This window comes from Mobula birostris, chromosome 5 (genome assembly GCF_030028105.1).
Source record: "Mobula birostris isolate sMobBir1 chromosome 5, sMobBir1.hap1, whole genome shotgun sequence".
In the NCBI taxonomy this organism is placed as follows: domain Eukaryota; kingdom Metazoa; phylum Chordata; class Chondrichthyes; order Myliobatiformes; family Myliobatidae; genus Mobula; species Mobula birostris.
In genome coordinates, this window is record NC_092374.1 from 117,887,248 (window position 1) to 117,901,009 (window position 13,762).

Consider the following 13,762-nt stretch of genomic DNA (forward strand, 5'->3'; position numbering starts at 1 on the left):
AATGAGTTTGTAAAGGAACCAGTAGAGGCAAGTATATTGCAATTCTTAAAAAAGCATTTAAACATGAATCGGAAGCCTTTACAGGGACATGTGCCTAACACAGGCAAAGGGACTAGCTCAGGTCAGCTCCTTAGACAGCATAAACAAGTTTGGATAAGGGGCCTGTTTTTGTGCTGCTCAAATCTGTAACTCCATGGCTCTATATCTCAGAATTAAGTTCAAAATATTTTAAAGATCAAAGTCATACATAGCATCAATCCAGATGATTCTGTTCTCAAGATAATCCACTGTCAACCCATTAAGCCATCCGCCAGTCCCCAAAGCTTCGTAAATGGCTTTCCTTCCTGCTCCGCTCATGGAAGCCGCCTCAATTCGTGGAAAGCTAGAATCCCAGTCAGTCCAAAACAGGATTCTAACAAAAAAAGGTAAAATTTTTCACAATTCAGTATATGCGCTTTCAATTTTTGTAAATCATGTAATTTCTCATTTACTAATGCTTAAAATGACTTAAAACAATACCTTACTATCTACCTGCAGTGCACTTTCTCTGTAACACTTTATTCTGTACACTGTTACCGTGTTACCTCGTACTACTTCAAAGCACTGTTGTAATGAATCTGTATTAAAAGGTGGCAGGCCAAGTTTTTTGAAGTTCAAAGTAAACTTATTATCAAAATATTTAAATGTCACCATGGCATTCATCTTCTTGCAGGCATTCAAAGTAGAACATAGAAGTACAATAGAATCTATGAAAACTATGCACAAAGACAGATAAACAACCAGCATGCTAAGGAAGACTATCTGTGTAAATAAAGTAAGTAAATAACAGCAACAACATGAGTTGTAGAGTCCTTGAAAGTGACTCCATAGGTTGTGGAATTAGTTGAGTGTGAAGTTATCCACACTGGTTCAGGAGCCTAATGGTTGAAGGTGATAACTGCTTCTGAAACTTGTGGTTCTTCTGGTAAGATAGTGGCATGGTTGGATACAGCGGTTTCACTGGGTGCAAACATAGGTGTAAATATCTGAATGGTGGCCTGAATGGTGGGGATCCTTGATGATGGATGCTGCCTTCTTGTGGCAGTGTTCCTTTGAGATGTGCTCAATGTTGAGGAGGGCTTTTCCTGGGATGGACTGGGTCGTATTCACCACATTTTGTGAACTTTTTCCATTCTTAGGCATCGGTGTTTCCATACCAGGCCATGATGAAATCAGTCAAGATGCTCTCCACTGTGCATATGTAGAAGTATTCCAAAGTTTTAGATAACATGCCAAATTTATGCAAACTTCTAAGAAGGTAGAGGTGCTGCTGCGCCCTCTTTGAAATGATACTTATATGATTGACCAGGACAGATTCTCTGATATGAGAACACTCAAGAATTCAAAGTTATGAGCCCTTTCCACAAGTGATGCCCTATTGTGGACTGGCTCGTGGACCTCTGCTTTCTTCGTCCTGTAGTCAATAATCAGCTCTTTCATTTTGTTGACATTGAGTAAGAGGTTGTTGCTGTGGTACTGTTTAACCAGATTTTCAGTCTCTCACCTATAAGTCAATTTGTCACCACCTTTGATTCAGCCAACAAAAAATGGTGTTGTCAGCAAACTTAAATATGCATTGCAGCTGTACTTAGCCTCACAGTCAGAAGTATAAAATGAGTAAAGCGTTATACTCGCTCTGCAGTGAGTTCTTCACTGTAACTTGGGACAAATAATAATAAACCAATTTACGCTTATATTGAGGCTGGTAATAGCACCGTTCAAATTGCTATGGTTAAATTAAAGCAGATCAGTCTTAGATGCATGTGGTATCCTTAATCATTCAGCAATATGATTTCCATATTTTAAAATTGTTGCTTTCTAGTTAATGAGGTAAAGTTATATAAATCAAATGTGTTAATTACTGCATGGTATAACTTTCTATGTGTCACACATTGAAATTTTTATCTGAAAACGCATCCCAAATTGAGATTAGATACAATGTCTGTTTCTGATAATCCATACATCAGCACAGGCATCATTGTGCAAGTGAAATGAAGTCAGCTGAGAGTCTCAACAACAGATGCAGGTGTTAACTAGAGAATTAATGTAAAGGACCCCTTCCAACTTGATCCCCTGGCAGGCACTCCAACAGTGAAGAATCTGTAAGGATGATTTCATTTTCCTTCAGACAAGTTACTATCATATGCTTATGTCTAGTTTCACTGTTTCCATACACCTCACCCAGACCATTCTTCTCAGGTTCTATCTTCCACGGCTCCTTTACTTTTGCCCTGGCTATAAGCCACCGGTTTTTACTCTGCTCCTTCAGTTTTTTCCCTCAACCATTTTTATTCTCCTTCCCTGCCATTCTCACCCATCCTTGCCTAGTCATCTCCCCCTTCCCTGTAACCTACTTTACACTTGTCAGACCCACAATCGTCTCCTTTCCAACTTGACACAGCAGCAGGTTTCACAGTTTTTATCCCAGTCTTCCTCACAGCTTGCTATTCTCTTTCTCCTGAATAACCCCTCCAACCAGCTGCCCTACACACCATGGCTCCACCTGTCACAGGTCAGCAGAAAGTGGAGAAATAGCCTATGCGGAAGTCCAAGATTTTAACAGTTCTCCCTATGCGATATTTTGGGTGCTGAGTACGCACAAAAGATCTTCACTGAACTTCAGCTCTCCAGTAGAGCAATTAAAAAACATGAAAAATCTCTCAGCTGCAATGCTCTTAACTGACATTTTTCTTTCAGGTAAAAAATAGGGAAGCAATATTTGATATTCCTCTGTATTAATGGTTTATTGCTGCCCTTCCTTGTCGAATTAAGCAATTTCTTTTTCATTTTGCCAGCAATTTTGACAAAAGAAAAACTATATTCTGCAATAAAGGAGGAAAATAAAGACAGATGATGTCAACATTTATGAATTTCAAATTTTATAATTGCTGTTTTATATCTGCTATGTGATGAAATAAAAATCTGCCTGTTTGGGAAGATCAATTGATTGATTGTTGATAGAGAGCTATATTGCTTCTTTTTGCTTTTAGGGATTTTCTACAAGGATTTGTTATTTCACTTATTATTTCCAATATTGTTTTAAAATCACAAAGAAGCCTTTTTAATAAACCCCTAATACTTTCAAACAGTATTCGCCAACATTAGCCAATCTCACGTGTACAAATAGTGCTGTGCAGAAGGAGATTTCTCTCAGTGAGGGAGAAAGGAGTAAATGCATTGCTTCTACACAACTTGTCGCCAGTTGCCAAGCAACAATGACAGAGCCCTGCAAACCACTTACTTCATTAAACCCTTAACTATAGGATAATGCCTGGCACATTGCAGACCAAAACTGAATAATGCATTACTGACAATTTTTAAAAGTGCACTGAAATGTTCCCAAATTTATTTTGACAGGTCTAGAGAAGTGATCTATATCTGAATGATTGCTTATTGCATTCTGTAGATGATAACTGACTTTGACATTGTCTCATCATCTGATAGAAATCTTCATGGTTTAATTTAGTATTTATCAGGATGCAGAATTTTAAACTTTGTGAGGAGAAGTGGTAAAACACACACCTGATCAATTAATCAAGGCATGTGCTTAGTTCTGAATAATTAGCTGTATTAAATCTCAGCTGAATTACTTTGTTATTGTGTTGCAGCCAATAAACGAATGAGCTAGTTTATAATGCTAACATGTTGCTTTTAATGTCTAAAGATAAGAAATATGAAATATAAGCATATGAATTAAGAGGAGAATTAAACCGCCTGGCCTTTTAAACCTGCTCTTCCACTTAATAAACTCATGGTTCATCTCAGAATCAGAATCACAATCAGGTTTATTATCACTGACATATGTCGTGAATTTTTTTTTATGTGACAGTGGTACAAACCACAGTAACCTTTCTCTTTGTTTATAAAATTCTTTCCCCTTCCATAATCTATTCTGTTTCAGCTTCCGTCAAGATGGCTTCAAAGGTGCATAACACTCAGAGGAAAAAAATTGTATTATATCTGCCTTAAATCAGTGCTCCTTATCCTAAATTGTTACCCCCTAGTTCTAAGTTCTCTTATGCAAAAACATCTTCTCCACGTGCACTATGTTAAGACTCTCACAATCTTATTTCAATCAAACTACTGTTCTGAATTTCAACAGATACAAGCTAAGGTTTTGCTCTGAGGACAGCTTGCTGATGTCATGTACATATTAGTCTAGTTCTTCCAACATATTTAAAACTTTATTTAAATAGAAAAACCTATCCTATGCAAAGCAGTCAATACTGTCCTGCTTAATTGAAGAAAACCTCCTTATTCTTGTGTACTGGTCTTCTGATTTGGATCAGCATTCTGACATCAGCAGTATATCTAACTGCATTCATTACTTTTCCATTCCTCTTGTCTCTCAAAAAGACTTCCAGTATTTTCATAGATAGCATGTAGTGGTATCACACATTTTTTCCTTTATTTCAGCCTCCGTGGACAATACTCGGTTAACTCTTTGCCCGCTTAACTTAGTTGTATTCTTTTGTAGACCCATTATGTCCACACCACAAATTAATTCCAAATACATCTGTGTATAATCAACAATTGAACAACCATATTTTGGAGCCTTTATCCAATTCATTGACATGAATTGTTAAACATTAAGGATCCAGTGCTGATCTTTGTTACATGCCATTCATTATACTATGGCAACCAGAAGAAGATACATTTATGTCTACACTGTTTCCTATTGGCTGCCCATAGTCGATTCAAGCTAAAACATTACCTCTTACACTACAATCTTTTATTCTCTGTGGTAATCATTAGCACAGCTATCTTATCAAATGCTTTATAGAAATCAACCAGTTGCGACCAAGCCCAGTGTTCACTACTAGAAAGCATCATTAAATTGGGCAAATGTAAATTTGATTCCAAAATAGTGTTGACTTTTCTTAATTATATTCATCATTTTCTATAACTTACTCGATTTCTGTAGAGATCTGTTGAAATCCTTTGAGGAAATAATGGGCAGGATAGACAAAGGAGAGCCAGTGGACATTATTTACTTGGATTTTCAGAAGGCCTTTGACAAGGTGCCGCACATGAAGATGCTTCAGAAGATAAGAGCCCATGGTATTACAAGAAAGATACTGGCATGGATAGAAGATTTGCTGACGGGCAGAAAGCAGTGTAGGAATAAAGGTGGGATGTTTTTCTAGTTGGCTGCCAGTGATTAGTAATGTTCTGCAGGAATCAGTTTCTTTTCATTTTATATGTCAGTGCTCTGAATGAGAGATCTGCTAGCTTAATGGCCAAGACTGCAAACAATATAAATAAGATGGAGGGGCAGGCAGTGTTGAGGAAGCAAGGAGTTTGCAGTAGGATTTGCACAGTAGGGAAAATAGGCAGTAAAGTGGCAGATGGGATACAGTGTAACAAAGTGTATGATGTGCACTTTGGTTGAAGATATAAAGATGTAAACTATTTTCTAAATGGGGAGCAAATTCACAAATCAGAATTGCAAAGGAACTTGGGAACCCTAGTGCAAGATTCCCTGAAGGTTAACTTACAGATTGTGTCAGTAGTAAGGAAGTCCAATGCAATGTTAGTATGCTTTTTGAGAATAACAATAACAATAGCAATATTAACAATATTAATATCTGCCCTTACTCACTCTTCCTTCAGTTAGTCCTGACGAAGGGTCTCGGCCTGAAACGTCGACTGCACCTCTTCCTACAGATGCTGCCTGGCCTGCTGAGTTCACCAGCAACTTTGATGAGTGTTGCTTGAATTTCCAGCATCTGCAGAATTCCTGTTGTTTGCGTTTAAATTCACTACTGCGAAGCCTCTTCCGGTGATGCCTACACCGAAGAAGTTTAGATCCTCTCTTCGACGGGAGTTCAGTGAAACCATCTCTCACTGCTCCCCATCTGTAATTTCTTCGGCTCTTCTACTTTTCGACCACACTTTGACTCACCCCTTACTCACTCTTCCTTCAGTCCTGACGAAGGGTCTCAGCCTGAAACATCGACTGCACCTCTTCCTACAGATGCTGCCTGGCCTGCTGCGTTCACCAGCAACTTTGATGTGTGTTGCTTAATAATATTAACTTTATTTATCTAGCACTTTCAGACAAATGATGTAGTTCAAAATGCTTTACGATGGGATAAAAGTAAAAACATGAAAATAAATATGAAACTAAAAGATAAAATAATGTTAGTTAAAAGCACTGTTAAGTAAATAAGTTTTGATTTGGCAACTGTCAACTGAATCTGCATCCCTTAAGGTTTTAGGTATTAAATTCCACAGTTTAGGAGCATAGTTAAAAAATGGTGACCTGACATTAATCTTTTGAGGAAAATAGTTTAAATTTAAGAAACTGGTGGAAGAAGACCTGAGCGTGAGCAGGAGTGTACTACAAAAATGATTCTGTGATGTACTCCAGTCTCAGACCATTAAGAGCTTTAAAAACAAATAGAAAAAAAACTTTAAAATCAATTCTAAAGGATACGGGAAGCCAATGCTAAGTAACTAGTATGGGAGTGATATGCTCCCTCATCCTGGATTGTGTTAGCAGAAGTGTTCTGCATGAGTTGAAATTTGTCAATAGACTCCCTTGGAAGGCCAGTAAAAAGTGCATTCCACTAATCTAGTCTATTCAATATAAGCAAGTGAAATAGCTTTCAGCATCATTACATGATAGAAATAAACACATCTTTGCAATCTTTCTTAAGTGTAGAAATGCTGGTCTGATCACTTTATTTATGTGGCATTTAAAATTCAAATCTTAATCAAGGATAACACCCAGGCTAGTTAATTCTGAGGTTGCAAAGGGAGCCATGTTCCTAAGTTAATCAAGAAATTTATCTCTTTTGGCATTGAGACCAACATAAGTATTTCAGTTTTATCTTCATTTGTTTTTAGGAAGTTATTTATCATCTATTTGTTTATGGCAGGTATACCAGAAATCAGAGAAGATAGGGTGTTATCATCATCAGGCTCAACTGTCATCTGCATAACTGTGGGAATCAAGTTTATGCCCTCTGATGATGACGAGCATGTATGTATAAGCAGAAGAGTCAGGGTCAAAGACAACTTCCCTGAGCAACAGCAAAAGGTACATTGTATCTCTTAGGAAATAGATCTCCAAGACAAACAAAAACATTTTTCTAAGATATATGAACAAAACTAATTAAGGGCACTACCAGAGAGGCCAACCCAGTTCTCAAGGCAATGTAGGAGAATGTTGTGGTCAAGTGTGTCAAAGATATATCATACCTAGAGGATTTAGAACTAAGACCTTGTTGGCATCAGTTCTGAATCTAAGGTCGCTGACAATTTTGGTAATAGCTGTTTCTGGTTTGCTCTAAAACCTGATGAAATTCATCTAGAATATTGTTCTAATTCAGAAAGTTGATGAGTGGGTTGAAAATGACCCAGCAAGGGAAGATTTGATGTAGGCCTATAGTTAGCTAGCACCTCACTATCAAAGTTTGGTAGTTGCAGTTTTGAAGGCATCTGTAAAAAAATCCAGTTTCCATGGATGTGTTAAGAATCTTCATAACAGAATTGAAAACACTGTTAAAAGAATCTTTAAAAAGTGTGGTAGGGACAGAGTCAAGACAGCAATTAGATGGTTTACTGCTTGTTGCAATCTTATAGAGTTTTCAATCTGAAATACTTCTACGTTTTCACATGTTTGTCATCTTTTTATGAGGTTTTGTCTAGAGGTTACTGGTATCTGTAGCTATTCTCTCATTAACGGAAGTAATTTCCTTGATAAAAAATATTGCAAATTCCTCACATTTTGTGGCAGATGCTTGGCTGAGGACACTATAGGTTTGGCAGGATTCAACAGTCAGTTTATAATTGCAAAAAAATATTCTCTGCAAAAAATCTTGGAAAAATGGGCTCTTCTTGCAGAATGTATAGCAGTATTTAAGGAGGCTAGTTTTTTTCTTGAAAATATTACAGTGGACTTCTAATCCAATTTTCCTCCATTTTCTCTCAGCTAGTCTGCATGATCTCTTGAGTTTGTGGACAGAAATGTTTAACCATGGTGATCTTTTACTATGTGGCTAGAATATAAAAGCCAGAATGTTATGCTAAGACTTTATAAAGCATTGGGCTGACCTCACTTGGAGGATTGTATGCAGTTTTGTGAACAATGTCAAAGAAAAGATGTGCTGGGATTGGAGAGTGCCCAGAGCAGGTTTGCGAGAATGATCCCGAGAGTGAAAAGTTTAACATATGAGGAGCATCTGATGGCTCTGGGCCTATACTCACTGAAATTTTGAAGAATGTGGGGGATCTCATTGAAGCGTATGGAATATTAAAAAGCCCAGATAGAGTGGATGTGAAGAAGGTGCTTCCATTAGTAGGAGAATATAGGACCAATTGACACAGCCTCAGAATAGAAGGATGTCCATTTAGAACAGAGATGAGAATAAATTTCTGTAACCAGAAAATGGTGAATCCGGTGGAATTCATTGCCTAAGACAGCAGTGAAGCCAAGTCATTGGGACTAATTAAAGTGCGTTCTTAATTAGCAAGGGTGCCTAAAGTTATGGGAAGAAGGCAGAAGAATGATGTTGATAGGAGAAATATATCAGTGAAGGTCAAATGGTGAGTAGTATTAATGGGGTGAATGACCTAATTCTGCTCCTATGTCTTACAGTCTTATGGTCTTATGCTAACAAGATTTGGCTTTGGATATTTTTGGGGGCTGACATAAAACTGGTAAATTAACTTATTTTTGCATGCACTGAGGTACAGTAAATAACCATACCTTTCATACAGATCATTTCAGCATGTCAGTGGATTGAAGTAGCACAAGGGAGAACAATAACACAATGCAGAATAAAGTGTTACCGTTAAAGAGAAAGGCATTGAGGGTAGACAAGAAGATGAAAAACCAAAACAAGGTATGTTGAAGATAACTACAAAACAAGTGCAGCTAGAGATTGGTAGGTATGAAGTCGTGGGCATCACTGAGTCTTGGCTGAAAAAAGATCATTGTTGGGAGCTTAACATCCAAGGATCCACATTATATTAGAAGGACAGGCAGGTAAGCAGAAGGGGTGGGGTGGCTCTGTTGGTAAAAAACGAAATCAAATCTTTGGAAAGAAGTGACATAGGATCAAAAGATGTAGAATCTTTATGTGTAGAGTTCAGAAAATGCAAGAGTAAAAAGATCCTGATGAGAGTTATATAAAGGCCTCTGAACAGTAATAAGGATGTGGGCTACAAATTACAATGGGAGACAGAAAGCACATGTCATAAGAGCAATGTTACAATAGTTATGGTGGATTTCAGTATGTAGATAGACTGGGAAAATTAGGTTGGTGCTAGATCTCAAAAGGGAGAATTTGCAGAGTGCCAACAAGATGGTTCTTTAGAGTAGCTTGTGGTTGAGCCCACCAGATGAAAGGCTTTTCCGGATTGGGTGTTGTGTAATGTTCTGGATTTAATTAGGGAGCTTAAAGTAAAGGAATCCATAGGAGAGAGAGATCATAATTTGAAAGACCTCATCCTGCAATTTAGTCATAGTCATAGTCATACTTTATTGATGTCGGGGAAAATAGGTTTTCATTACAGTTGCACCATAAATAATAAATACTAATAAAACCATAAATAGTTAAATAGTAATATGTAAATTATGCCAGTAAGTTATGAAATAAGTCCAGGACCAGCCTATTGGCTCAGGGTGTCTGACCCTCCAAGGGAGGAGTTGTTAAGTTTGATGGCCACAAGCAGGAATGACTTCCTATGACGCTCTGTGTTGCATCTCGGTGGAATGAGTCTCTGGCTGAATGTACTCCTGTGCCCACTCAGTACATTATGTAGTGGATGGGAGACATTGACCAAGATGGCATGCAACTTAGACAGCATCCTCCTTTCAGATACCACCGTGAGAGAGTCCAGTTCCATCCCCACAACATCACTGGCCTTACGAATGAGTTTGTTGATTCTGTTGGTGTCTGCTACCCTCAGCTTGCTGCCCCAGCACACAACAGCAAACATGATAGCACGAGCCACCACAGACTCGTAGAACATCCTCAGCATCGTCCGGCAGATGTTAAAGGACCTCACTCTCCTCAGGAAATAGAGACGGCTCTGACCCTTCTTGTAGACAGCCTCAGTGTTCTCTGACCAGTCCAGTTTATTGTCAATTCGTATCCCCAGGTATCTGTAATCCTCCACCATGTCCACACTGACCTCCTGGATGGAAATAGGGGTCACCGGTAGGGAGAAGCTAAAGTCAGATGTATCGGTATGATAGTGGAGTAAAGGGAATTGCAGAGACGTGAGAGAGGAGCTGGCCAAAGTTGATTGGAAGATGACACTAGTATAGATGATGGCAGAACAGCAATGGGCTGGAGTTTTTGGGAGCAACTCAGAAGGCTCAGGGTAGATACATACCAAAGATGAGGAAATACTCTAAAGGCAGGAAGATGCAACTGTAGCTGACATGAAAAGTTTAAAACTATGTAAAAGCAAAAAAGAGGGCATATAATAGAGCAAAAATCAGTGGGAAGTTAGAGGATTGGGAAGCTTTTAAAAACCAACAGAAGGCAATTTAAAAAGCCACAGGAGGGATAAAATTGAAATATGAAGGTAAAATAACCAAAAATATCGAAGAGGATGCAAAAAGTTATTTCAAGCTATAAAGAGTAAAAGAGAGGTGAGAGTAGATTTCAGACCACTGGAAAATGATGCTGGAGAAGTAGTAATGAGGGACAAGGACATTGTGAACAATTAAATAAATATTTTGCATAGTCTTCACTGTGGAAGACACTAACAGTATGCAAGAAGTTTGAGTGTGTCAGGGGGCAAACATGAGTGCAATTGTTATTGTGAGGGAGGGGAAGTTGAAAGGTCTGAAGCTGGATAAGCCACCCAGATCAAATGGAGCTCACCCTAGAGTTCTGAAAGTGGTGACTGGGGAGATTGTGCAGGCATTGTTAATGATCTTTCAAGAATCACTAGATTCTGCCATGGTTCCGGAGGACAAGAAAAGCGCAAATGCCTCTCCACTGTTCAAGAAGGGAGGGTGGCAGAGGAAGAAGATTATAGGCAAATTAGCCTAACTTCAGTGGTTGAGACGATGTTGGAGTTCATCATTAAGGATGAGGTCTCAGGGTACTGGGAGGCACATGATGAAATTGACCATAGTCAGCATGGTTTCTTTAAGGGAGAATTGTGCCTGACAAATGTTTTGGGATTCTTTGAGGAAATAATAGGCAGGATAGACAAAGCAGAATCAGTGGATATTGTGTGCTTTGATTTTCAGCAGACCTTTTGCATGATACTGCATGTGAGGTTGCATAACAAGATATTACAGGAAAGTTTCTAGCATGGATAGAGCATTGGCTAGTTGGCAGGAAGCAAAGCATGGAAATAACGGGAGTCTTTTCTGGTTGGCTACTGGTGACAAGTGGTGTTCCACAGGGGTCAATGTTGAGACAGCTTCTTTTTATCTTGAATGTCAATAACTTGGATGATGGAATTGAAGGTTTTGTGCCCAAGTTTGCAGATGATACAAAGAAAGGTAGAGAGGCAGGTAGTGTTGGGAAGGCAGGGAGGCTACAGAATGACTTAGACCAATTAGGAGAATGGGCAAAGAAGTGGCGGATGAAATATAGTATTGGAAAGTGTATGCACTGTGGGAAAAGGAAGAAGAACATGGGCTATTTTCTAAATGGCAGAAAATTCAAACATCTGATGAGCAAAGGGATTTGGGAGTCCTTGTGCAGGATTCTTGAAAGGATAATGTCTATATTGAGTCAGTAGTGAGGATGATAAATGAAATTTTACCATTCATATCTAGAGGACTAGAATATAAAAGCAAGGATGTAATGCTGAGGATTTAGAAGGCACTGCTGAGGACTTATGTGGAGTGTTGTGAGTAGTTTTGGGCCCCTTATCTAAGAAAGGATATGCTGGCATTGGAGAAGGTTCAGAGGAGGTTCACAAGAATGATTCCAGGATTGAAAGGGTTACCATATGAGGAGCATTTGATGGTTCTGGGGACTGTACCTGCTGGAATTTAGACGGGGGGTGGGGGTGCTCTTATTCAAACATATGAAATGTTGAAAAACCCAGGTAGAGTGGATGTGGAGAGGATGATTCCTATAGTGGGTGAGTTTAGGACCAGAGGACCCAAACTCTGAATAGAGGGATGTCAATTTAGAACTGAGATAAGGAGGAATTTCTTTTTTCAGAGAGTGGCAAATCTGTGGAATTTGTTGCCACAGGCAGCAATGGAGGCCAGGTCATTGGGTGTATTTTTTTTCTTTTGGCGAGTGCATGCATGTGCGTCCATGCGTGTGCGATGTTGGCGGGACGGTCTTTTTCATGCCTTTACAAGGCACAGAGTGAGAGAGAGAGACTGTGTGGCGCGCCACTCCTCACACAGACATTTTGTAGTATTTTTCCCTAGCTCCCTTCAGGGCTTTGCTGTTTGGAGAGAAGGAGGATGAGAGGAGACATGATTGAGGTGTACAAGATAATAAGAGGAATAAATAGAGTGGATAGCCAGCGCCTCTTCCCCAGGGCACCACTGCTCAATACAAGAGGACATGGCTTTAAGGTAAGGCATGGGAAGTTCAAGGGGGATATTAGAGGAAGGTTTTTTACTCAGAGAGTGGTTGGTGCATGGAATGCACTGCCTGAGTCAGTGGTGGAGGCAGATACACTAGTGAAGATTAAGAGACTACTAGACAGGTATATGGAGGAATTTAAGATGGGGGCTTATATGGGAGGCAGGGTTTGAGGGTCAGCACAACATTGTGGGCCGAAGGGCCTGTAATGTGCTGTACTATTCTATTTTACGAGGTCGAGTTGCGATCTCGACACTCAACCCGGCACGGATGGAAAACGTACTCAGGAGTGGACCCGGCTGGGTTCAAACCCGGGAACCTCCATTCCAGAGTCCAGTGCTGATGTCATTGCGCCACCAGCCGGCCATCATTGGGTGTATTTAAAGTGGAATTTGATAGCTTGCTGATAGCTTATTGAAAGGAGAATGAATTGAGTGAGAAAATTGTTCAGCCATGGTAAAATAACAGAGCAAACTTGAAGGGCTGAATGGCCTAATTATGCTTCTATCTTTTATGGTCTCATGGACATATGAGGATGGACCTCCTCATGGACCGTTACCTTGCTGTCGTGAGGGAACCTGTCTATCTCAGTGATGCTGTGAGCTATACCATGTAGAGCTACTCACGATGGATGGGTCATGACAGACAGGTTAGACTAAATATGATCCACTGGAGAAGGAAATGGCAACCCACTCCAGTAATTTGCCAAGAAAACCTTATGGAAAAATCCATGAGGTCACAAAGAGTTCGGATTTGACTTAACAACTGAAAAACAGCAACATGAGGATTGGCCTGTCACTCAATATCAGCATCACTGTACCACACTGCTCTTTGATGGCACGTACTCATTCAAAGACTCTGGAACACATGAACCACTCCACAGATCTCGGTAGCTATGTCTCAGTGAAGGTAGACATCAATGATAAAACCTACAGTTTCCTTCAATGCTTCAAAATGCCCCGTTGTCAATTGAGATAAAAAGTACCTGGAGCCTAAGCTCTCAGGGATCCCACCTCACTTGTATGCTTCCAAACTACCTAAAACAGGCACCTCATGCAGTGGAAAGATAACAGCAATATTAGAACATGGAATTGTACAGCACAGGAACAGCAAAGGAAACAAGTAAATTCGTAATCAAATGGCGAATTAAACCTACACCTTCTGCCTACACAATGTCCATATTGTTCTATTTT

General features: G+C 39.5%; 1 protein-coding gene across 1 annotated transcript in view; it reads right to left on the reverse strand.

Annotated features, from left to right (window-relative positions):
• The window catches only part of LOC140197951 (low-density lipoprotein receptor-related protein 1-like), a 2,495,129-nt gene that overhangs the window by 757,905 nt on the left and 1,723,462 nt on the right, over positions 1-13,762 (reverse strand). The window contains exon 27 of the mRNA XM_072258609.1: positions 248-412. Coding sequence (XP_072114710.1) covers positions 248-412 — 165 coding nt within the window. The remainder of the gene's footprint in view (positions 1-247; positions 413-13,762) is intronic.